This window comes from Cibotium barometz, chromosome 38, assembly GCF_041138505.1.
Source record: "Cibotium barometz isolate CiBa-2024 chromosome 38, ASM4113850v1, whole genome shotgun sequence".
In the NCBI taxonomy this organism is placed as follows: Eukaryota; Viridiplantae; Streptophyta; class Polypodiopsida; order Cyatheales; family Cibotiaceae; genus Cibotium; species Cibotium barometz.
The window spans coordinates 25,916,969-25,943,425 of record NC_141083.1 but is presented as its reverse complement, the minus strand read 5'-3'; the positions used below and the strand labels follow the sequence as shown (position 1 = coordinate 25,943,425).

Sequence of the window (26,457 nt, the reverse complement as noted above, 5' to 3'; positions counted from 1 at the left end):
CCTACTCTCCTTCTTGTATTGGGCTGTTTCTTCTACACTCAGCTTACCACTGGTCTTTGCCTACTTGAGCTTTTTGGTTTTGAGTCATCTTGGGCGCATTAGTCGAGTTCTGGGAGCCAGAGGCTTCTGTGCTTTGTCCTAGGGAAGACCCTGTCTAGTTCTGGCTTCCCCCCCCCCCCCCCCCCGAGGTGGGTGCCTTGGGAGTGGAAGGTTGGGAAGTCGGGGGCTTTCCTCCATTGTACTTCATCTCAGCGCTCTGCCTGAGCGAGAGTGCATTCTTGAAGGTGGGCGGTCAAAACATACGCACTTCCCATTGGATTTGAGTGTCAAGGCCATAGAGGAATTGCTCTTTCTTGTCCTTATCAAAAATGCCCAATTGCAAACATAAGTTCGAAATTTTGTTGGCATAGTGCAAGACTGGTTGCGTGTTTTGACATGCCCCCTAAACTCGTCTTCGAGTCAATTGAAGACGAATTCATCCCAAACATAATCTACCACACAATAGCTGGTGTGGACATGAGCCTACTCCGTCCACCATGGGATGGCCTCACCTCTAAATATCAACTAGCCAAAATCACTCTGTTAGTATCATTCTTCTTAACAGCAGCAAAATAAGCTTCGAATTGATGCAGCCAAGAATAAAGGGTCGTGGGGTCAAGTTTACCATTATACTTACTGAAGGTCATCCTCTCGGGAGGATGAATGGAGGAAGAAATTGGTGTCGCTCTTGCGTCTAAAGCCACAAGAAATATTTTTTCCTCATGTATCATCTCGCATCTTCTTGTGTGGCAGCACGGGATGCAGCTCCACGGTCTTCTATCAATTGAATCTCCAATGCTCGCATCTGCAACTCAAGTGGTGAGCTTGGCTACGGTAGTAATCCTGTAGGAGGGTTACCCGGGCGAGGATCCGCTATCGGGTTTTGGGGGGGGGGGGGGGGAGAGAGAGAGAGAGAGAGAGAGAGAGAGAGAGAGAGAGAGAGGATGAGACAGATAAAAAGGGATTGGACTACGGGTTCTGTCTTCTAGGGCCAAGATCTATGCCTTCTACTATTCGAACTTGGTGTTTTGGTTTGCAACTGCTCACATCATAGTTTGGAACATTTCGTGCACACTCATGTCTGCCGTCTCCAAAGGATTGCCTAGTGTTTCTTGTTTCGGATTTCTTTGTTCTCTCTGATCGTCGAAGTTCACCATGGTAGGAATAGTCACGTCCTTTTCGGACTGTAACAAAACCATCCACTATGCTTGTGGGAGACTTTTCGGAGGCCAAAAACCAACCGTCCTTCGAGGGACAAGAGTCACACCGAAAGGGGTGGTCTTCCATGGGGTAGCCCACAGTTTGGCCAAGCCACAAGGGCTGGTCGACTGGGTTGCCCAGGCCATAGGGTTGGCGGACAGGCTGGCCAAGCCACAAAGGCTGGCCGCCTTGCTGTCCAGGCCTCCCTAGGGCTGGCCAACAGCATGTCCAGCCATACTCTTGGCTGTTGGGCATTGGCCACAGGTCACCTAGACGCTTAGGGTGGTCCACAAGGGATACCCCTTGATAGGCAAGGGTCTAATACCCTTTTTGGGGTGGCGCAAAGGGCTTCCCCTTCTTCTACATGCAAATACGTGCTTCCTACTCAGATGCTTGGTAGCTGGCTACAAGCTGAACACCTTGAATGCCTGTCATCATTCCAGAGGGTGACTCACAGTATACGGACTGGCATTGCTTCATGTGCGGGACTTGCACACCCGACCAAGACCATATATGGGACTTGTACACCTGACCTTGGACACTTAGAGTGGAACCCTGGCTGACTCTTCCTGGACTGGGGCTCACAAGGGACCAGTTTCCACTCCAGGTCCTACACCTGGTGTATAGATATGTCCACGTGGCATCCAAGTGCGGGATGCACGTGAAAGAACGCATAACCACAGAGTACCACGTGCACGTAGCCCGCAGATGGAGGCCAACAACCGGCCGGGGTCCCCCTCCCCACCCGAAGATCCCATGAGACCACCAATAAGGTGGGGGATGAGGGGAGACCAAGGGGCATTGTCACGATTGTGACGTATGTATGTATCAGATCCTCTCTTCATTGCTGATTTCTGTTGCAGATGCAAAGAGTAACCAGCCAAGGGAACCCCTACTCTCGACTGGTTGCGACTCTTCGCCAAAGGATGTACCTCTTCATCGAATAGCCACACCCCTTCGACGAATGGTTGTATCCCTTGATGAATGGTTGTGCCTCTACATCGAATAGACACATCCCTTAGCCTTAAGTTGTATCCTTTCGTCTATCGTCAAAGGATAGCCTCTTCAAATGTGTCTCTTCATCTCCTATATAAGAGACCTATTGTGCTCAGTTTAATCAATTCAATTCAATCTTCTCTCAAGTGTTCTCTTGAAGTCTCTTGTTCTCTAAGTTAAGTACTTAAGTAGTAATTAGTACACAATATGAGGGATTAACAACATAATCCTCACAGTGGTATCAGAGCTAAAACCTTTCCTACCCGTGGGTTGTGAAGTCCTCACCCTCTTCGTGGCACTCCCTCATCCACCCCTCTTCTCAGTGTTGTATGGAAGTAGCGGAGCGATGGTGGACTTGGCGTAAAGCTTTGCCCATGGTGATGTAAAATAATAATAATAATAATAATAATAATAATAAATCCACACCCATACACACGTACCTTGTGTGTCTCAGAGAGGGAACCCTTTCTGCAGACCTGGATTACTCCCTCCCTGCTGCCGGTGGTGGTAGCCGTTCGCTGCATGTCAGGACCCCCCCCCCTCGCTTCATTCGTTGCAGGCCATGAGCCCCCTCCTCGCTTCGTTCGCTGCAGGCCATGAGCCCCCTCTTTGCATCGTGCAGATGCAGCTGGCAGCGCCTTTTCGAAGAGGCGCACCCCCTCTTCCGGTCGGGTACGTGACGATTCCAGGCCACCGTCACCCTTAAGCTATAAACCAAAAAAAACCAAAAAAAAAACCAAAAAAAAAAAGAGAGAGCACGCTACGTGGCATTTTGGTCTCTAATCAATAATAATAAAAAAAGGTGTGCGTGAGTGTGGAGCGCCCCCCCCCTTTCGGCAATTCGACGGTTACCCCCCCCCCCCTCCCCGGGACGGCTGTCAGGATGCCGCCGACTGCGCTTTCGTCTTCATCCTCTCTCCCGGCTCTATCCACGTCACACTGTGTGTGCGCTCTTGCCATCCACGTGCATGCTTCATGGAGAATTTTCCGGAGGAGCCCTACATGCACATCCCCTACCTGAGTTACATCAACGAGATCCTCGAGGCTCTCCTTCCCGAGCACAGTTGTCAAATCCCCACGGATCCCCTCGTGATCGATCTTGGTTCGAAACTCGAATCCTGCAAACAAACGAACAAACAAACAAGCAAGGGGGTGCAGGCCTGACTCACCTTCCAACCATGATAGTTGTGGGCGAGCCACGAGCTGAGCTAACTAGGTTGACGTACCGACCAATCTCCTCCTCGCGACGTCCCATACCGCCACGAAGCTGCCCTCCCGGGCCTCGAGATTGCTGTCGGCCTCGGCTGCATAAAGCAGGTGCACGTCTGCACTAGATCCAGGCTCCAAGACCATAGAGCTCTCACAAACTCGTGAGACTCTCTATATGCAATAACTAACCTTGGTCACTCTTTTATAGGCTCTCGGCCGGTCATCGGGCGTCCACACTTGGCCGCCCGCCCGTCCATACTTGGGTGCCCGCCCGTTAGTATATCCCTAACTCAGCTCGTCAATCAGCCTGCCTAGTTCCAAGCTTCCCCAAGCCTCGAAACTAGTCTTGCATGCGTATAGCACACAGTAGATACACACTGTGCACATGACATACTCCCCTTCCTCTAAGAGCTCACTCTTGAGCTCACTAAAAAGCCAGGGTAATCTCTCTGAAGAGAAGTCAATGTCTCCCATGAAGCGTTCTCCTCAACACGATCCTTCCACTTGATCTTGTATTCCGTGATAAGCGTATGACGCAATCTTCGTTCACAAAAGCCAAGAATCTTTTCAGGTTCGTGCGGAACAAATGTCATGTCCTGGATATCGATAATTTCTTGAGGAGTAACTAACTGATCTGCTCCACCCAGTACTTCCTTCAGTCTACTGACATGAAATATAGGATGAACTTTCACATGAGAAGGCAAATCTAATTCATATGCAACTGAACCAATCCGTCGTGTAACACGAAATGGTCCACAGTATCTAGGGAATAATTTCGGAGATCTACCTGTCCGTAAAGTCTCGGAATCTTTCGGAACTCGCAAATACACCATGGTTCCTTCCAGAGAACTCTCTAGGTGAACGATGTCTATTAGAATAAAACTTGTCTCGGTCTTGAGTACTTCTAATAGATTCCTTTGCAACTTGTAACATTTTCTGCATATCTTGCAAAAAATTACGTGCTGCAACATGTTGAAGTCCTGAGAATCCTACTGTAACAGGTGATCTTGGTTGAAAACCATACATAAGCATAAAAGGACTAAACACTGTACTCGTATGCTTAGTACTGTTATATGCAAATTCTAACATAGGAAGATAATCCTCCCATGAACTCTGTCTTTTGGATACATATGCTCGAAGCATATCCTCCAAAATCTGATTCACTCTTTCAGTCTGGCCATCAGATTGAGGATGATAAGAGGAACTCAAATTCAAAGTTGTTTCCAACTTCTCGAAAACAAGTTTCCAAAAATCACTCGTAAACTTAGAGTCCCTATCACTGACTATGTCCTGCGGTAACCCGTACAGTCTAAACAATTGCTCGATAAACTGCCGAGCTAATTGCGTAGCTGTAATAGTCTTCCGGGTCGGTAAAAATCTAGCCATTTTTGTCCAGCGATCTACCACAACCCAAATAGAATCATGGCCTTGATGCATTTTTGGCAGTCTGGTAATAAAATCCATGGAAATACTTTCCCATTTATTACCTGGGATTTGCAAAGGATGCAACAACCTAGCCTGTCTAAAACGTTCAGCTTTATTTGCCTGACAAATTTGACACTTGAGAACATAATCTTCTACATACCCTTTCATCTTCGGCCAATAAAAAGTGTGTTTCACTAATGATAGTGTTCTGTGTACCCCAGGGTGTCCAGCAGAAGGGGCATCGTGACACTCCCGCAGAATCTTGGACCTAATGTCCAGGATTTGTGGTACACACATTTTGTCATTACGGAACAGTAAACCATTCCGAATCATCCACTGGCCTCCTGCAGCCTAAATGGTAGACTGCTCAGTCATCGAGTCTTGGTCAATCAATGAGTATGTGAAGAGGGATCATGGAAAATTATTACTTCTTCAAGATGTGGCTGTTATTCTCTCCTAGAAAACATGCACCTGAATTAGAAGTATACCTGTCCCTCTGGACCAATCTACAAGTTTGGATCTCTTGACAAGGGCACTTGCCAATGTTTTGAAAATCGTTTAGTGGAAGAAAAACCTGTCTATGATATGATTGCACTTCGAGCATGCACTTCGAGCAGTACCACAATATTGGCACCATCACTTTTTCTTTGCATTTCTCTTCAAATTGGTGAGTGTAACAACATCAGTTTAAAGGCCTTTGCATACATTTGCAGGTCATATGTACATTATCCGAAATTCTGTAATTGCCATTAAAAGATCATGCATATATGCTCATTGGTCATTGGCGAAAAAGATATAGAGAAATCTTTTATACTAGGCTCTAGCTATTATAGTTTTGATGCTTCATATGGTATGTGTAGATTTATGTGAAAAACAAGTAAAGAGGGATCCTGGTAATCATGCTTTTTGCTTTGTTACCAGCATGTGCAAATCTTGACCCAACATGTGATAAAGTTCTTGTTGGTTTTGTTGTATACAGTCTCTTCAGGTTTGAGGAACTTGGATTGGGGACGCCTGTACTGCAGGAAGTGCAAAACACTCCAGAAGTCATCGATTTTGAACTCTCTCTTGCTATTGTTGCAACATACAGCACCAGGGATGTGTTTGAGCCGTTTCCTGCCTTTTTGTTGGAGCGAGAGGAGATCCGTGGCCGAAGTGGCTGGTTCAGCAAGGTGGAAAGAGTAGACTATTCTGCCAACACTGCACAGACTGCAGCACGTCTATCTTATCACCAATCTTCTGTGTACAAAGGTGCAGAGAACACATGCCCAAACAAAAATTTGCATGTGCTCAGAGATGTTTTGCAATCATATCCCCCGGAAGTGGTGATGAAAGATTGCCGGGATGAGGTCACCTTGAAGAAAACCTTGACAAAGTTTTGGGAAAAGAAGCTGGAGTCAGGCAGGCAGACTATGAAAGGCAAAAGGCCTGAAGAGCCAGAGGGGAGCTCTGAATGGACAAAGAAGTTATGGCTTCCTTATGATGTGATACGATTCATACTATCTACAAGCAGGCTGACATTGCATCTCTTAAAGGCTGATGAGAAGTTTGGGTTTTTAAATGCACACTATCAGTTTGCTGTTTTGCATGACAGTCCTGAAAGGGAGGCTTACTTTGAACAGCGCCGGATTCAACAGGGGGGCTCTTTCTTTGCTTTCCATGGGAGTGCGGCAGAAAATTGGTTCTCAATCTTGAGGTTGGACTTTTTTTTCACACATTTTTGAGTATTCAAAGTCATGGAGTCTATTTCCTACGTTGCATACTTGCACACCCACATACACACATAGTTGCAATGATATGCATATGATTCATAAACCAGGTGCTGTCAAATGTACTGAAAAATTGTGTATGATATGCATGCATGCTTTGTGGTTTGGGTTGGGAATTTTTCCAGCATTTTAGCGTTTAGCCTACAAAATTGTAATAGTGTTTAGCCTACAAAACTGTAATAGTTTTTGTCAAATCACAAGATCTGTCCATGTCACATCTCCCACAGGTGCAAGTTGGATCAGTGTTGCATACTCTTCATGCCTGCATGTCAACATGAAGCTAGATTAAGAAGCTCATGCGATGTCTGTTCACCTGCAGCGTGTAGCTCGCTAATGATGCATGGTTAGTCCCCGGATTTACGTGCTCAACATGCATGGGTTGCATTGCATTTTTCTCTTGCAAACAAGTCTTGCTTTGTGTTGGGATTGGGGAATTACACCTTTGGGGCTTTGTTATGGTTGAAATTTGGGACCTTTTGTTGAAAAATGGGGCAAGTGGTCTTTTCATAAGCTTTTGCAATGAAGATATTAGGGCTTTCAAAACATTCTCCCCATTCTGAAATTTCTCTTTTTGGGCAATTGGGCTTCTTTTCTAGGCTTTTGCAGTTCTTTTTGTATGCTTATGAGTGGCATTTATAAAAAAATTGAAGGGGTCTAGACTCTACAGGCACTAAAATGTCTTCCGAATGATAGCCTAAGTATGATTGGCAGGACCTGGGATTTCATATGGGCTTCAAAAGAAATGGCATGATATTTTGAAGGATTTTCTGGTTGGATTACCAGACTTTGAGAAGAAATATGTTCAGTCTATTATTATCCTAGTCGAGTGACATGGTCAGTTGGGTCCAATCAGACTAAATGTAGGGAGGCCAATGTGGGTTGAGACCTAGCATACGACTGCTTGTGGGTACCCTAGAATGGTTTAATTTTAACCTGGCTGTGTTGTCAAGTTGAAGGTATGATATCTTTGGCAATGCCCCTTGCCAGGATGAAATCACCAAATGAATTATCGTAATTGTCAAATTGGGGATCATTGTGCACATTGGTATATGTAAAGAAGACCATAGGATGCACTTGACCATTGTAAACAGGGCACGAGTTTACTCGCTAACATCCTGAACTAGCCTTAAGATTTGTTATATGTAAAGAAGACCATAGGATGCACTTGACCATTGTAAACAGGGCACGAGTTTACTCACTAACATCCTGCACTAGCCTTAAGAAATGAGGCAAATAGGATTTGTTTTTTGGAGATGCAAAATATTTTTTCCTATGATCCATTTCCTTCTCTCATTTGCTTGCTCATCCCTACGCATTTTTCAGAGCGAACCGATCGTTTCAAGTTCTAAAGGATCTTTTGCACTCTTTCTGCCCTTCAAATTTGCACAAACACTACATACACCCATTCTTACCTTTATAATGATGGATACATTGTTGAAATGGATCTTCCATAGCCTTGTTAAGTAAGAGTAATTGGTGAGTTGATGTAAGCCCAACCTGATTTTGATCCAAATCCAAAAAACTTTGGAAGAACCACTGTGCCCCAAGCACGGTTAGCAACCACAGATCCAAAGCATCCCACTGGGTCCAAAAAAGCATCCTCCAAAACAACAAGCCTGAAGAACTAGCAGGGGGAGGAGCATCCTCAGAAGCATCACAAAGAGATGTAGAGATAGACTCCTCACAATGAGGAAGGGAAGCAGGAATATAAACTATAGTGGTAACAAAGTCCTCAAAAGCATCACAGATAGTAGAAGACTGTTTCCGAAGTAGAACCAGATCCCAAGAATCAGCAAAACAAATAAAGGATCCATGTGAAAGGATCACACCGCAAGGGCAAAAATACCCTCCTTGTTCTTCAAACACTGCAAAGAACACAAGCTTGGAGAAAATAAACTCTGCTCAGGATCTCTGAAAAGATCATTGCTCTCCTCCAAAATCTATAAACTCCTGTCACATAAGAAAGTCTCCACAGAAACAAACAGCTCCCGAAGCTAATCCTCAAGTGAAGTAGCTGGAGATAGGCCCCCTTTGAGTTTAGAAAACTCCTGTGAGAAGCCAAACGCAGCCAAAACATTGCTACCCAGCAAAAATAGCACTCCACCGCCAACAGAAGGCAAGGAACATTAAGAAACCGGGAAACCGTGTAGGCCAGGAACAAAACACGGGTATAGATGCTCCAAAATCAGCAAAATGCTGACTGAAATCTGAAATTCAGAATCCTCCTCAAGTACCAAACTGTCTCCAAAGCCACAATCCAAACAAGAAACCCCCTCTGCAAGTGATCTGTGTCCACTGGAGAAGAAAACGCAGCCAAACAAGCGCTACAAACCTGAAAATTCAAGCTAACCAGTGTCCACACCTCCTATGAGGAAAAACGCTGAACAGAAGGCACCTTCGGGTCCAGTAGAGGAAGCCCAGGTGAAGGTAGAGCTACCAGCAAGATTGGGTCAGAAAAATGCAGCAACCATGGCTGCAAATCTGAAAACGCAGAGGTATTCAGGGCAGTAGAAAGGGCTGAATCTGGAAACGCAGAAGAAATAGGTACTCCCAAGCCTCAGATCAGCAAATCAGCATCAAAAACCTGTAGAAGAAAAAAACGCAGCAAATATGTTGCTGCTGGCCTGTACAAAACAGGCGACCAGCACTAAGGGGGGGTATGAATGCTGAGAACGGCTGCAAACTGCTGTAGACAGCCACCTGTAGAAAAACACAGCACACTAGGTGCTGCTGCCTTGAAAACAGTGCATAAAACAGGTGTTCTCAGAGGTCAAAGTGATGAAGAAAGACCACAAGCTGCTAAGAAGAAACGCCTGGAAGAGGCAGGTGACCAACAGCACTTCTGAGAAAAAACGCAGATCTGTCCACCTTGCTGAAAACGCAAAAACGCAGGAGGGAGAGGAGGGAGCATCCAACACTGAAGATCATTGGCGCTCTGATACCATGATAGAATGTGCAGCGGAAGAAGGGAAAGTGGAAACACAGGAGAGAAAGAAAGAAGAAAGAAAGCTGTATTAACGTCTACTAGAGGCCGAACTCGACCTATGAGACAAATCAAGGTACAACTGTCAATGTCTTCTGGATGTCTAGAAAAAAAAAGGACAAAATGAACATGAAATAAAGTATGAAAGTACTGAGCTAGTGGGGGGGGTGTGATGGATGGAGCACTACTGCTAGAGGCTCAGTGTGCAACCTATATGCGTAGGCTATACGAGAGAGAGAGAGAGAGAGAGAGAGAGAGAGAGAGAGAGAGAGAGATGGAGAGGAAACACAGGTGAGAACTTGCTCTCAATATCATCACCAAAAGGAATACATGTCCCGAGCAAGAGGGGAGAACTTCGTATGTGAGGGACTGCAGCTAGACAAGCTAGGCAAGCAATGAATATATGAGGGAGGCATGCCGGCTATATATCATAGTCACAAGGGACGGGGGACGGGGACGGGGACGGGACGGGGGACGGCCTTATGTAGGGAACGGGGACGGGGGTAGGAACGGCACTTAAAAATTACTTTGTCAGTACCACCCACTCGCCTATACGGGCAAAGCTTGCATGTCCATGGCTGTGCACCACCTCCATGAGAGGATGGGGTGTGATTGACCTCATCCCATCATGTCCATCTCGTTGTCCTTCTACGGGTAGTTGGAACTTGAAGAGCCACTGAGGAGGATGCCATGGATGATGGATGCCTCCTTGTCACTTGATAGCTTGAGAGAGAGAGAGAGAGAGAGAGAGAGAGAGAGAGAGAGAGACCGAACTCGGCCTATGAGACAAATCGGAGTACCTGTATGGGGTATCCTCTGTCATCCCAACAAAATGAAAAAGTACTGAACTAAAAAGTTGAATCTGGGTGTGCAATAAGTACAATGGGTGGTGAAGGGGATGGAGCTCTACTACTAGGAGAATGCAAAGCTATCATGACAAGTCATGGGGAGTGGTTCAAGGAGATGAAAAACCTTGAAAGATCAGGTTTTGTGGAAATAGGGGATGACACTGCTCATCCAATTGCCCATGTTGGAGATGTGCCATTGTCTATGCAGGATGACAAAGTGAAGTACCTTGCAGATGTACTTCATGTTCCGAACATAACAAAGAATCTGGTTTCAGTTGGCCAGATGATTGAGCAGGGTTTGCAGGTTCGGTTTAATCCTGATGGTTGTTATGTTGAAGACTTTAAAGACAAGTGCAGGTTGGTTGCAAAAGGTAACAGAGTGGGCAGAATGTTTACATTGAATGTAAACATGCCTGAAGTGAGTATTGCGATGTTTTCAAATGGTTCAGGAATTGTTGCAGACACAGACATTTGGCATAAAAGAATTGGACATGTGAATGTGCAGAGAATGAAGTCTATGCAGACTAAAGGAATTGTGACAGGGCTGCCAAAGTTTAAAGTTGAAGGTATGCAGAAAATATGTGAAGCATGGCAATTTGGAAAGCAAACAAAGCATGTATTTTCATGTGACAGAAATGTGAGCAGAAATGCACTAGATGTTGTGCATTCAGATGTATGGGGTTCTACGAAGACCATGTCTATGGGAGGCTGCAGGTATTATGTGACATTTATTGATGACCACACAAGAAAAGTATGGGTATACTTCATAAAGGAGAAGGGTGAGGTGTTCACTCATTTTCAGAATTTCAGAGTTATGGTTGAAAAGCAAACAGGGAAATATGTAAAGTGCCTAAGGTCAGATAGAGGGGGAGAGTACTTCTCCAATGAGTTCTCTGAATTTTTGAAGAAGAATGGTATTCGGAGACAATTTACATGCAGATATACTCCGCAGCAAAATGGAGTTGCTGAGCGGAAAAACAGGCACATTGCTGAGATTACGCGAGCATTGATGGGCGAGAAGAATATGCCGCCTAGCTATTGGGCTGAGACTGTTTCTACAACAGTTTACATCATGAACAGGACTCCAACAACAGCCATACATGATTTTTTTTTTTTCCCGAGAAAAGATCCTTTCATTAGTTATATAAAAAACGCCCGTAGGGCTACAAAAGATCTCGCCTACTCATAAGAGAGACAGAGCAGTGAATACAACATGGCAGCCCGGGAGACTCTCCCTAGGTGCTGCAAAATACAAGCATCAGTACAAAGAACTGAGAGGCTAAATCATACAATAGGGGGGGGGGGGGGAAGAGCCAAACAGGTGGCGTGTAGTGCCAACGGGGGGATCCCGTGTGTAAGGTGTAGAAAGGGCCACAGCGCCAACTGGTGTGAAAGGCCTGGCGCAGTAAGGTCGCCTCATCCGAGTCTCCCCGGATGCGGTCGTACTGTCCTCGCAGGGTGTGGATCAACTCCTGCCAAATCCCCCGTACAGTCTCTGCTGGTGGCTCCAATCTCCCCTCAAAGGCCGTAAAGCACCGGGCCCTCCAGGTAAACCAGATGGTGAGGCTGCTGAGGAGCTCCCATCGTAAATCCCTCTCCTGTGTGCCACTCGTACTCCCCGGGGTCCCACTGTAGCCGGGCCAAGGGGCGCGCTGCATATACCCATATGCGCCAATCCGGGAGCACATCAGCAGGGTCGGGGTCAATATGCCACTTCCGAGAAGCGGCGGCCACTACCCGAATCCTCTGAATGGTGCACTTTGCAACCAAAGGCGACTCCACCTCCACTCTCTGGAGTCTGCCCGCATCCTGAATCTCATAGTCGAGGCAACTGCCATCCTCAGTGCAAGCTCTGACAGCAATCAGGATCTCCAACTGTGTAAAGGCTCCCATCCACCGTGGGTCCACTGGCTCGAGAGGCGTGAACCACTCCTCTGTGAGTGCCTCCTGAATATCATCCCTCATAATCAACCCCCCTCTGAAGTGACTCAGCCTCTCCACTTGGATCTCCTCTGGTAGACTGCAGAAGGCCTGCCAATCTCCAAAACTACGAGCTGGGCCTGCCGCTAAAGGCCCCCAGGCTAGCCGAGGCCGAGAACCCAGCATATGACCCTGCTCTGTGCGAACCGCGGGGCTCTAGATGAGCGGTTGTCTGGCCCGCTCCTCAACACAAGAAGGAGGTCGCTGTGAGTTCCCCGGTCTCAGCAGCTCCCAAGCTCTCAGGATACTCAAAGCAAATCTGTCCTCCCATCCTCTACTGAGGCCTGTCCTCCTCATCTCTATAAAGATCCAGCGAATCTCTGGTGCCCAAGTGCCCCCTGCTGGAGGCGCCCGAGCCTGCAGCAGCCGCTGCAAGAGGAGCTCTTTCCAAGGCTCAGCACCTGGAAGCAACCCCCGAACGATAAGCTTCCCCAATAAAGCTCTACTCTGATCGACTGGATCTATAATACCCAAACCTCCCTGAGCCAGCGGAAGTGTAATAACTGCCCATGCAACCTTTGCCCGAGCTGGCTGACCGTTCCGCCCAGACCACAAAAAGTTCCTGATCAGCCTAGCCATACATGATGTAACTCCAGAGGAGAGGTTTACTGGCAGAAAACTTGATTTGTCTCATCTGAAAGTCTTTGGATGCATTGCATATGTGCATGTGCCAGATGAGCTGAGAACTAAGCTGGATCCAAAAGCTGAAAAATGTGTGTTTATTGGATATTCCCTTGAGCAAAAGGAATACAAGTGTTATAACGCTGCTACACGTGAGTTGAGGGTAAGCAGGGATGTTTTTGATGAGATGAGCAGCTGGTATGCTGTTGAAAAAGCTGTTGGGGCTGATGTGAGTGGAAATGTGGTTGCACAAAATGCAAGTCAGCAATCACAGTCTTTGAGTGGACCAGGAGAGTCCTCATCTAGTGGTTCAATTGATAGACTATGGAGTGGCAGGCTGCGTCATAATACCAGTCCTGCAAATGTGATTAGTACATCACATAAAGGCAAAGAGAAAGCGATTGAGCCCCTTAGTATGTCTGACATTTCTGCAGGGCATTCTCATGTTGATGGAGAGTCTAGTGGCTCAGAGATGAGCCTTGATGAGGATCATGGGATACCAGCTATGAGAACACCTCGTGTAAAGAAGGCTATGGAAGCCATGAATGCAAAGCTGCGAAGATCTGGGAGAGTGAAAAATCCTGTGCAGAGGTTTACCTATGATGGTTATGTGGCACATCACTATGCATACATGGCAAAAGTTGTACAGGTTGTAGAGCCCACATGCATTGATGAGATTGTCGAAAATGTGTGTCGGGAGAAAGCTATGGATGAGGAGATGGATGCACTATATGGAAATGAGACTTGGGATCTAGTGCAATTGCCTGAAGGCAAGAAAGCCATTGGATGCAAGTAGGTGTACAAAGTAAAACATAACAGTGATGGAAGCATAAGTAGGTACAAGGCTAGATTGGTAGCCAAAGGATATGCGCAGATATATGGCATTGATTATGAGGAAACTTTCAGCCCAGTTGCCAAGATGACAATAGCGAGAGTTGTGATAGCAGTGGCTGCGTCAAAGCAATGTTCTTTACATCAGATGGATGTAAAGAATGCATTCTTGCATGGAGATTTGCAGGAAGAGGTGTATATGTTGCAGCCACCTGGTTATGAGGATGTGAGTCACCCCGAGCATGTTTGCAGATTGAAGAAAGCCTTGTATGGCTTAAAACAAGAACTAAGAGCATGGTCTAACAAGATTTTTGAATATCTTATCACTATTGGCTTTCATATAGCCAATGCAGATTTCTCGCTGTATGTGAGACACAGTGATAGAGGGGTTGTGCTTGTTGTCATCTATGTAGCTGACCTGATCATTACGGGGGACCATGATGGAGAGATCTTTGATGTAAAGATCTTACTTAGACAAAAGTTTGAGATGAAGGATCTGGGGGAGCTCAGATATTTCTTGGGCATTGAGGTGATTAGGTCACCACATGGTATTGGATTACTGCAGAGATAGTATGGCTTGGACATGTTGTCCAAGTATGGTATGACAGGCTATAAGTCTATCTCAGTGCCATTGGATCAGAATGGCAAGTTGAGTGCAGATTCAAAAGAGATTTTGGAGGACCCTACTATGTATAGGCGCATAGTAGGAAGCTTGATCTACATGACGATCACCACGCTAGATTTGAGTTATGCTGTTGGGTTGGTGAGTCAGTTTATGCAAGTTCCTCGAAAGCCGCATTTGGATGCATTGAGACGCATATTAAGGTATGTGAGGTCTACTTTGCATTGTGGACTATTTTATGAAACTGGGACAGAGATATATGTACATGGGTACACAGATGCTGATTGGGCTGGTAGTATCTTAGATAGAAGATCTACTAGTGGCTTCATGTTTTCTTTGGGGAGTGCTGCTGTGACTTGGAGTAGCAAGAAGCAGCCTATGGTTGCTCTATCTAGTATAGAGGCCGAGTACAGAGGTGCTGCTATGGCAGCATGTGAGGTAGCTTGGTTGAGAAAGCTACTTGCAGATTTGGGTCTATCAGTGGATAGACAAGTTGTCATTTTCTGTGACAACATTAGCAGTATACAGTTGGCCAGGAACCCAGTTTTTCATGCTCGCACGAAGCATATAGAGGTCCACTACCATTTTGTCACAGAGAAGGTTTTGGCAGGAGACGTTGATCTTGTTTATGTCAGTACACAGGATTAGGTCGCTGACATCTTCACCAAAGCATTGGTTACGGAGAAGCTCCGCAGATTCAGGGCTTCGCTTGGTGTACATGAGATGGAGTTGAGATCGAGGGGGAGTGTTGAGATATCGAGCTCATCTGGTGAGGCGGTGGACACTGATGACCCGCCTGGGGGATAGGCCCCACACTTACACCACTGGCATAGTTGGTGAGATCATGGGTGATATGCGGCCACTGGGATGACAGGCTGTGTGACAGCCATTCTAGAGACTGGCATAGTTATAGCGCCAGCTCATTTAGTTGGGTTCACACTATAGAGAACCCTAGTATGTATTTGGTTGAGTATCTTTTCATATTGTGTGTACTCTTATCTTTGTATATGGTGTGTTGAGTGTTGTGTGAAGAAGAAGAAGCGTCTTGCTCCTTCTCAGGTGTGACATGATCCTTGAGATTCAGTGGTTGTGCGAGTATGCACCCATTCTTGATTGAAGGCAGGACACCTTCACTATCATTGAAGGTTTGTTTGAGCCTCCTATCATTCGCGGGGATTGGAGCATTCAAGTTATTTCCCACCTTCAAGCCAGTAGAGCCTATTAGAAAGGGAGCTGAGTGTGCGATGATCTATATCCGCCCACGGTAGATAGCGACATCCACCGTGACTCCATTAGAGCCACAGATGATAGGCCTCCTCCAGTAGTTTCAGGATATCATGTTGAGGGATGATCTTCCACCAAGACCCCCACCCTCTCGTTCTGAAGACCATCGTATCAATTTAGTATCTGGAGTTGAGCCACCCAGTTAGTTTACATATCGTCTTTCCAAGGTGTTGGAAGCTGAGTTGGAGACGCAACTAGCACAGTTGCTTAGGTCTGGTTTCATCATGCCTTCATTCTCTCTATTTGCTGCACCAATTCTTTTTGTGGAGAAGAAAGATAAGACTTATGCCAAGGATAGAGTACATCCTTGAAAGACTCAGCGTTGCTAAGTACTTCAGCAAAATCGACCTCAAAAGTGGCTATCATCAAGTCAAATTTTTCGAGGCCGATATCCCAAAGACAGCCTTTCATTATGAGTTTGTGGTCATGCCTTTTTGGTTTGACCAATGCACTGGTGACATTCAACAAGATGATGTCACGAGTCTTCGCCGTACTCATCGGTGTATGTCTATTCATTTTTTTGGATGACATTCTTTTTTTTTTTGCCACTGCAAAACAACAGTGAAAGGTGTGCAGAAGGTCTTGCAGCTTTTGCGAGACAACGAACTCTACATTAATGCAAAGAAGAGCATATTTAGAGTTCAAGAAGTCCAGTACTTGGGCTATGTGATCGGTTCGGACGACATTGGCCTTGACCCTGAGAAGATAAAGGCAATTCTCGATTGGGATGTTCCAAGAGATACGTTCCTTCGTGGGCTTGTGCCAAGCGTATAGCTCATATATGGATCGGTTTTCTAACCTTGCACACAGCACCATTGACAAATTTGCGCAAAGGAGTGAAGACTAGAAGATGAAAGTTTTAATCACAACTAAGGCTTTGGAGGCATTCTTTGTTCTGCAAAAGGCGGCTTCTGAAGCACCAATCCTTAAACTCGCATCATGGAATGATCTCTTCGAGGTGATCACCGACGGTAGTAATCTCGCCATAGGAGCAGTTTTGCAACAAGAAGGCAGACCTGTGGCGTATTACAACAGAAAATTAAATGATGTAGAAAAAAAATATTCTATCTATAACAAAGAGTTACTAGGGGTTATCACAGCTTTGAAACAATGGAAACCTTTTCTTTATATAAGGGAATTAATTGTGAAGATAGACCACCAGGTCTTGAAGTGATTGCAAACTATGCCAAGTGTCCAGTGGAGCGATAGACAGCACTGGTGGAGTCAGTTGTTCCAACAGTTTGGTGGAATGATTGAGTATGTACCAGGTAAGAACAACCTTGTAGCGGATGCTCTGAGTCACAAAGGTAGTATTTTGACAGTACAGGAGTCCACTGTGTTGGAGATACAAGGAAAAGATTTAGACACTATGAAGACACAGTATATAGATTTTCCAGAATTCGAAACTCCTTACAGTATGGTCCTTTATTCAGAATCGGGTCATTATATCGTTCAAGACGGTTGGCTCTTTTACAAGGGTCAACTCTGTGAAAAGACCGGCACTCCTCCATGATGTCCATGATTCACTTGTTGGTGGTCATTGCGGGATCAACATTACCTTGGAGAAGTTAGAAAGATTGTTTTACTGGCCGAAGATGCGCAGGGATGTGTACGACTATGTTTCCGCATGTTCCATATGTTAAAAAGGGAAAGTACCTCATACCAAACAGGCAGGGCTGCTTCAGTCATTGTCCATTCTTGAGGGTTCGTTTCATGACATTTCGATGGATTTTGTTGGACCCCTTCTCGCATCTACTGGATCTTGGAATACTCAGTGTATGATGATAGTTGACAGATTCAGTAAATTTTGTATGCTTATACCATGTAAGCAGATGGCCACAACAGAAGATATAGCTTGACTTTTTCTCCCACATTGGTATCCAGTTTATGGCTACTTCAGATCGGGATCCAAAGTTTACATCTCACTTCTAGCGAGCTCTGTTCATTAACTTTGGTACCAAATTGCAATTGTCCAGTGCATTTCATCTCTAGACCGATGACCAAATTGACATTTACAATCAGTTGGCTTTCGATGTGCTTAAAGCGTACTGCCATGATCAGCAGTCGAAGTGGAAGCTTCATCTCCCGTTGGTACAGGCAATTCTCAATGACACACTCATCCAGTGTTGGTAGAACTTCATCGAGGCAGCCTTTGGTCGAAGATTTTCATCCCTTCTCATGCGGATGATATCTCCTTCCCAACAAGACGACAAACTTTTTCAGCCATCATTGAGTCCGTCAAAGAGTGTCTTACCAAAGCTCAAAAGGCTTACACTAGACAAGCAAACAAGTCACGGAGAGACGTCAATTTCAAAGAAGGTGAATGGGTTTATTTAAGGATCATGAAGCAAAGGCTCAAGCAAGTGGGCAAGCGCTGTCCAAAGTTGTCATTCAGAAGTTTTGGTCCTTTTCCCATCATCAAGAAGATAAGCGATGTCGCCATGCAACTCAAATTGCGAGATAGTTGGACGATGCGCAATGTCTTCCACATCTCTTGGTTAAAGCCTTATATTGGACCTTCATTGCAGAATGTTCCAAAAGAGCAGCAGCCAGAAATGGTTGATGAAGCAGAGGTGATAGAGCTGGAACAGATTCTTCTACATTGCTGGAAGCATGGTTCTGGACGACGTCTTCGCCAATTTTAGACAAAGGTCAAAGATCGAGGGACCCATGAAGCCGTTTGGCTGGATGAAGAATTATTCTTGGAGTGTCCACAGTTATCGGCGGACTATCTCGAAGCTATGAACCTGCCGCCAAGCTGAGCAGAAGGGAATGTAACGTGCACCCATGCACTGTGGTGCACAGTGACAAACTGGCTCATCAACAATGCAAGAATCACGTATGGAAGTAGTATCGTTTAGGATATTTTGTTGTATGTCGTGACCCCTTGTGAGCCCCCGAGGGGCCAGCCCTAAGGCCAAGCCCTATGGCCAGCCGACCAGCATTTAATGCTAGTCGTGGGCATTTTCTGCAGGCCGACAGGCTGTTAAGGCAGCCGACTAGCATCCTTGCATCATATAAAAAGGCAAGTCATGTTCAGTCCCATAAATCATCAGGTAAAATCAGAGATAATCAAGAAAAGTCAAGCATGTATGCTTAGGCTCCAGCCTTTGCATACCTACAGCCACTCTTGTGCTTTCAGCCCAAGGCAAAGAAGCTCAGTCTCTTCAGGAGTATTCAGCACACCAACCCTTAGTCTCAGGCCGGTGTATTCTCTTGAAGGTCGCTTCACAGTCGCCTACAGCTTATGCACAGTTTTGCCCAGCGTTTGGTTGCTTTGTCCTTGCGTTTGGCAGTCAGTAAATCAGTTTGTCCACTTAGTCTTGTGGACACAATTCAGCTTGTATACAGTTCTCCAGAAGAAGAAATAACGTAAATAATCTTTCTTGCAGGCAGGGGCACGTGGGGCCGTGCGGGGGGGGGGGGGGGGGGGGGGGGGGGGGGGGGGGCGCTTCGGTGGGTAATTCGGGACCCCATCAGGTGTTGTCTCTACTACGTCTGTTTCAGATTAATGTATGATGTTTTGAGGGATTGCTAAAGACTCACTAAACTCAGGTTTAAAGAAAGGCTTTGTTGTTTCACACAGTCCTAGCTCGGCGCATGCTACAAGAAGAACCTATGCTTAGGTTATAGCACTGGTGACTACATTTGGCATCACGCAAACCTGCATACACCCTCTCTTATGCACTCTGTCTCTCTCTCCCCTCCCTCCAGAACCACACGTTTGAAGCATGCGTGCTAGGAAACTGAAAAAGCACCATACCTGTTCAACCAAGATCAAAACCCTATCAAATACCACAAGGAAAATACTTGGGATTCTCGACATACTTGCGACCATGCATGAGACATGCAAACCTTGCTTTTACGCTTCCCATGTTTAGGCTCGATTTGATACCAACTAAAAGATTTCCCAAGATCTCTATAAACACATGCAACAAGATTAGTACCAAATAGAAGGGCTGCAGGCTAGCTTACCTCCCAATGATAGGTCCACGTCCACAGACCACCACGGAGCCTATAGGCTAAGGTTCCACCGTGGACTGAGTTCCAAGCCAAGTCCTAGGCTTGCTGGTCCAATAGTACAATGCAATCTCAATAGGCTCACCCCACTTATATAGCCATAAAGTCAACCTATAAATAGTTGTCAACTTAATAATTGCTTTTAACTTATGGGATCCTCTATTAAACCCTTAGCCCATGAAATTCTAGCATGCTACACTAATTCTCAAGGTCCCCTAACCCAAGATTAGGCTCTCTAACCATGTGGTTAGTGTCAGGTAAATAATGCCTCCATATAGGCACACTCCTCCCGCATACCAAGCACTTCCCATGCATGCATGCTTGCACACCTGCATACGTGCACACTTCCCACACAATCATCTTTGTGCACCTACATACACGCACACCCTCACACAGTTCACAGATTCATGTTTGCACACCTACATTCACGCACATCCCCACACATCTAGAAACATGCACACCTTCTCACGTATGCATGCTTGCACACCGCCTCACATGTGCATGCTTGCACACCTAGATACAGGCACACTTTTCACAAATACACACTTCTTATGCATGCACATTTACACACCTACATACATGCACACCTCCGACACACCTGTATACATTTGCACTTCACACATGCATGCACCAACATAACACACACTCTTACGCATGCATGCTTCACACCTACATACTTGCACACTTGCAGGATATAAACAGCATTTAATACATATATTCATCGTGTAATGGTCACATTATCACATGCCCCCATTGATATTGCTAGCACATATATGACTGAAAAAACATTTTTGGTTGCAGGAATGGTTTAAGGTGCTTAAGCAACACGTCGTTTATGAGCAGTGGTGCATCATATGGGACTGGCATTTATCTTGGAGCTCAAACAGCGACTTCTCTGCATTATTGCACCTGCAAGGGACCCGGATGGAGCCATGGAGTTTTAAAAGAAGGCTTTTGCGTGCTGGCAATATGTGAGGTTATCAATGGATCAATAAGATGTACAGAGGCTGTTCCCAATTCCAACTTGCATGCAATGTCAACGATGTATGCTTTTTCACGTGGCATCATGGTGGTTCCGCCTGAATATGAAAAGGATGTTGCAATACGTTACATAATTGTTTTGAAAGCACCGCAACTTTATCCTCATTTTTCTATTAATGGTACGATGATGTCAGAGAACATTGATCTGATGGAGCATTACCGAGCTCTAAGATCGGCATATGCTCTACGGCAAGAAGGGCAGCGGCGGGCACGCAGGGAGGCACGCTGGCTGTATCTGCTGTCAGTCCTTCGTCAGCAGAAGAAAGAGAGAGAAGAGGAAAGCGAATCGAAGAGTCATGCAAGTGTCTCTAGGAAAGTGGATACACAAGCAGAGCAATCACAATCACAAGCACAAGCCCCTTTGCAAAACCTGTCGATTTCTGTAAATAGTAAAACAGCACCTGCCACGAGTGCCATTCAGGCTATTGCCAGGGAGTACAAGAACATAGTAAAACAAATAAAGGCGGCCAGAGAAGAAAGGTCGCAATCTACTGATGAAGACCTTTCTATCCTGGCTGGTATTGAGGTTAGCTTACCAGATGAGAGCAACCTTTGCCGCTGGCATGTGAGCCTCAGCCAATTCCTATTCAAAAGGTTTCCTTTGTACAAGGACCTTATTGACTGTGCACGGCAATGGAACATGCCAGAAGTGTCAGTCAAGCTGGAATGTGTTTTCCCTTCAACTTATCCATTTGCCCCACCGTTTGTACGTGTTATCTCACCAAGGTTCAGTTTTCACACCGGGCATGTTACAGTCGGAGGTAGTATCTGCATGGAACTTCTCACAGAGAGCGGATGGAGCCCAGTATGCTCATTTGAGAGCGTGATTGTACAGATTGTAAATGCCATGATTGAAGGTGGGGGACGCCTTGACAAGGCTGCATGTCTCTCTTGTACTGAATATAGTGAGCGTGAGGCCAGGGAAGCTTTCAATCGTGTTGCCCGTGACCATGGATGGATTGGGGGAGGCAAAGCAAAATTCTAACGCAAAAGGAGCAAGAGTACCAATGTTATTAAACATGTAAAAACAGTATGAAGTATCATTTTGCTCTGCTCATTTCTTCAGGTGAAGTATCTTACCATCATGTGGAAGGTTCACTTCTCCCTTTCAAAGGCATATGCATTTTATAGCTCATCACAATAATACTCTTTTTTCACAAGCTTTGGGAAGTGTATCTACATGCTTAATCACAAGCTTGGTGGGTGTGTATTTACATTTAAAGTTTTTGTTGCAGGGTGGAGATATGGCTTGGCCAGTTATATACCTTAAGATGATGAGGTGACAAGGAACTTGAATAAATCCTACCACTACAGTGCGTGTACAGTTTGTAGTGTACCTCTGCTTCACTGATACTAATGTGTATGACAGGAATTTCCTAACGTCAGCGGGTTGCCATTGGATTCATCTAGTCTACTGTTCCTGCACCCTCCTCCTGGTACCTTTAGGGTCATTTTCATTTATCTAGTTAATTGCAGAGACTAAAGCGAGAAGCCTTGCAAGTCCAGCATTATCTAACATTAACCCTTGGGTCAAGAGCCCTATGTAGAGTGTTTGTTTTTGGAATAAGTGTTTGCTACCTTTCTACATACGATTTGTGCTGGCATATGGTTCTGCTAACAAGTATCAGTAACCATGGAAGGCCTCTTGATGGAAAACTATGTTTGCCTTACTTTAGTAATCGATAATTAAGGACAACATTGTATGACAATTGGTATGGTAAGATACAGTTGTTGAAAAATGCGATAACTGTATTTATATACGTGGGTCGAAAGCAATCGGGGGGCTAGAGTGCACTGGTGTTTCTGATCAAAACAGACATTAACGTCTAGATGACAGCATGACTGTAAGATGAGACTGCAATTGCTACTTCCTTGTGGGCTTCTTCCTTTTTCTCCTTGGCCCATGCATGCACCATTCTAGGCACTCCTTAGCATCAGGAATTGAAACCACAGAGGGGGCTGGCAAAGGTTCTCTTATAGAGAAACCATTTTCTTGTTTTGAAGAAAATGAATAAAATCAAGAAACTTCTCTCCCCAATATTATTGGCAGGTGGCATCAACAGTTCTCATGATAAAGATGAAAGTGAGTTTTGCCAAGTTGGCACCAGCCCAGCGGCTGTAGAATCTGCATGTCACAAACCAAACAAAGGTCTTTGAAATGATAGCATATGGCTTTATTGTATATTTATGATTTGGGGCTATTGTTGAAAAGTTAAGTATGATTAATATGCCATTTAAGTGTTTTTTGTTTTTGTTTTTGTTTTTCGAGCCAGGGTCAGGGGTGGCTGGAGCTGTCCCTGGGCTTGAACAGCGAAATGCTTTTGTCATTAACTTTGCCGAAAGCGGTCCATTTAAGTGTGCAATGTGTCCCAAGTCATGTGCATCTCTCTACATGACTTCAACACATTTCACACTTAAATGACATTAATCTTACTCAACTACACCCTTCCCTTTTATGCCATGTTATAATATGTGTTTTTTTTGGGGTCTTCGTCATGAGTATAACTTGGAGAGAGAGATAGAGAGAGAGAGAGGCCCAATGGGTCTAAGACCCCCATATGTGTAAACTTGAGATCATAAACATGGAGATAATAACAAAAGTTCCAAAGCAAAGTAGACTTGTGTATTACGTAGGTTCTACATGTAATAAATGAGAGAGAGAGAGAGAGAGAGAGAGAATTGCATCAGTATAAAATCAACAAGGATATGGAAGGAAGATAGCTGAAATTGAAAGGCCCACTTCAAAGTTGTGGCTTCTTGCGATGACGGTGTCTTCAAGATTATTGTAGTCACTTTGGCCTTGAAACTTGCAAAATGTTGTATTCTAAACCTACCTAGTCCCTTTGGCCCTTGAAATAAAGTAAGTGCAAAACTCTTGCTCACGGTGTTAATGAGCATTTTACATATGATAGAAAGCAGGAGAAGCTAATTATATGTGACATGAAAGTCTTCAGATCAATGGTTGATATTTATGGGTCGATAGTTGAGTAACGTTATGATAATTTTGTTTATGGTGTACAATTATGTACTTGTTGATAAAGATCATGCAACTTTGAAGTGGTGTGAAGTGTAAGAGAAGAACATGATACGAGCAACACGCTCACCAATGAACGTGAACACTACAATGTGTCATTGTGATCCATAGCTCCTAGAAGTCATGGAGGATAGAGCCACAACAATCTCCTATGTAATGTAGGAGTGTTATATGAATGTCATGAAGAGAAAACCAACTAGCTTGTTGCTTGCAAAGAAAGCTTGCAAGCTAGTTGGCTTGCTTGCCAAGAAGAACCACATCTAGTTGGTTAGAAAATTGGACAGCTAGCTAAGTAGTCTACGCCCTTCAGAGAGGCAACTATGGGGAGAGTTGAAGAGGAAGGTTGATGATGCAGAAGCAAGGGTAGAGTTTGCAAAAGCCATGGCAGAGGATGTACAAGCTTTGGGAGACCAAGCAACACTGAGGTGGAGCAAGCATGAGGGCAGGATAAGGAAGCTGAGGCCCAAGCAAGGGTTCCTCCAAAATCGTGTTGTTAGGGATTCTCTATCTGATTCCTACTCTCTCCCATTCCTACTTGATTCTCAAGCTTTCTTGTAGAGCTAGCTTGATTCCTCTTCAACTCTCCCCATAGTTGCCTCTGTGCTTTGAGGGCAGTGTCAGGTGCATAGCAATGTTCATTCATTATGAAGATAAACCAAATCTTCTTTCTTTTGCACTCTTCATGCATGTGTGGACTTCGTTTGCTTGTGTAGTTAGGACCCAACAACCCATGGGCATGTTCATCATTGGGAAAGTGTGAAAACATGGGTGGACATCAACTTTTGGTCATTGTCTTTTGTGATAGAAAAGAATGGTTGGAGATTATTTATGGAGAAAAACATGAGCTAACTCTCCCTCCTTTTACTAAAAACTACACCTTTTTCTAGCCATCTTCATGGTATATTCAAGCAAGGCTGTGACCTCAATCTTCTTCTCCAAGCATTGTATAAGGTATGGGCTCACTCCATGCAAGATTTTGAAGCATACTTGTAGGTATTCAGGTCAACAAAGCTCCCTAAATTAATGAGAAGAAGAAATTTGGCATTTTAATATGGGTCAAATTGTACTAGAATACTAAGGAATCAACTCATAAGGCTTTGGGCATGAAATAACAATGTATTTGGATTATTTTCATGCCAAGGTTTGATGCAAACCAGCTCATTAGGGTGGGAAAAATGCAGCTCAAAGGCAAGCAATTTTTGGGAGAGTTTTATGTGAAAACATGATACCTTTTTTAAAAACTTGCTTGTGGTTAAGTGAATGGTGAATGTGTAAAACATTGGAATTGGGAAAAGTTCATGGATTCTTTGACTTTGTATGAGTAAATGAATCTCACATTTTAAATAAAATATACAACAATTGAAGAAGCTACAAATTAACTTGCTTGTGTGTTACAGCCATTTTTGACATGTGAATATACTCGGAATCAAATGTATGAGTGGATAGATATATGTTCAAGGTTGGAACACTCTTGAATGATCATCTACAACTTGATTTGTAGAGTTTAGAAGGTTGGGCTTTGCCTTGGAAGTGGTTTACATAAATTTTAATTTACTTGGGTTGTTACAGGTGCTTGCATTATGTATGGGGGATGCTAGTTTGTATTGAATCACATGTGAAAATCTTGACACAAGCATGGAAATTCAGAATGTAAAATTGGTGGGTACATAAATGTGGGGATTAATAACAGGTGAAGATAAGTAGGCGAAACTCAATCACGCGATAAACATGGCAACAATATAAAACTTGGATGGGAAGGGCTCGAAAGGTTCTATATTGGATCTTGATTAGTGTCAGTAATGGAGCAGGGAAAGGCCATCGGAAGAAGCCCCCTTTCCCACGAGGAAGATGGGAAGTTAGCACCGCTAGAGCCATCTTCCCCTAGTGGAAAGGCCGACCGATGGCCTTTTCAGACTGTGATGGTCATGGGGAGTGGAACATTAAACAAAGATGACTGCCAAGCCAATAAAATTATCCCCATCAGCAGGCTGGAAATCATTTTGTATAGATGTTGATAGCCAAGCAAATCATGTTATTCCACATCAGCAAGTTGCAAATTTTAAATTAATGTTGACAGCTAAGTGTAGGAGATTTGGATTCCTTGAAATAAAGTGTCATGATTTAGTAGCTCAGATCTTCCCTCCCATGACGGTATGATATGCTATAGGATGCAAAGAACCCAAAGGAAGTATGTGATAGACTCACACAGATATACATGCAAGCAACACTAGAGCTCGAAAGGTGCAACTCAAGTAAGAGATACCTGGAATTTCAAGAGGGGAAATGCCCATTAGTGACTATGTGACGAAGATCGAGGGGATAAAGTTGATGAATTCGGTACTATTCGTGCTATGGTAGATGATGATGGCCTTGTGTAGCCTCACAAAGAAATTTATTGGGTGAGATTATAAATCTTCTTGAGACTTCGATATGAGTGAGGTTTCTATTCAAAATTTTAGGAGTTTGCTCATATAAAGGTAAAGGAAGTAGGGATAATTCCTTAAAGAGGAAGATGTATCCACCAAAACATCTTCCTCAAAGAGGAAGATGTTTTG

The 26,457-nt window shown here is 44.7% G+C and overlaps 1 protein-coding gene across 3 annotated transcripts in view; it reads left to right on the top strand.

The window, feature by feature from the left end:
• Window positions 1–22,901, top strand: part of LOC147616524 (uncharacterized) — a 61,601-nt gene extending 38,700 nt beyond the window's left edge. For 2 of the 3 annotated variants that reach the window (XM_086777604.1, XM_086777603.1), the window contains 3 exons: window positions 5,849–6,565; window positions 20,629–21,934; window positions 22,104–22,901. In XM_086777604.1, the coding sequence (XP_086633730.1) occupies window positions 5,849–6,565; window positions 20,629–21,853 (1,942 nt within the window). In that variant the 3' untranslated portion in view covers window positions 21,854–21,934; window positions 22,104–22,901. The remainder of the gene's footprint in view (window positions 1–5,848; window positions 6,566–20,628; window positions 21,935–22,103) is intronic. The other variant, XM_086777605.1, reaches the window with a different exon arrangement.
• Window positions 22,902–26,457: the final 3,556 nt, after the last annotated feature.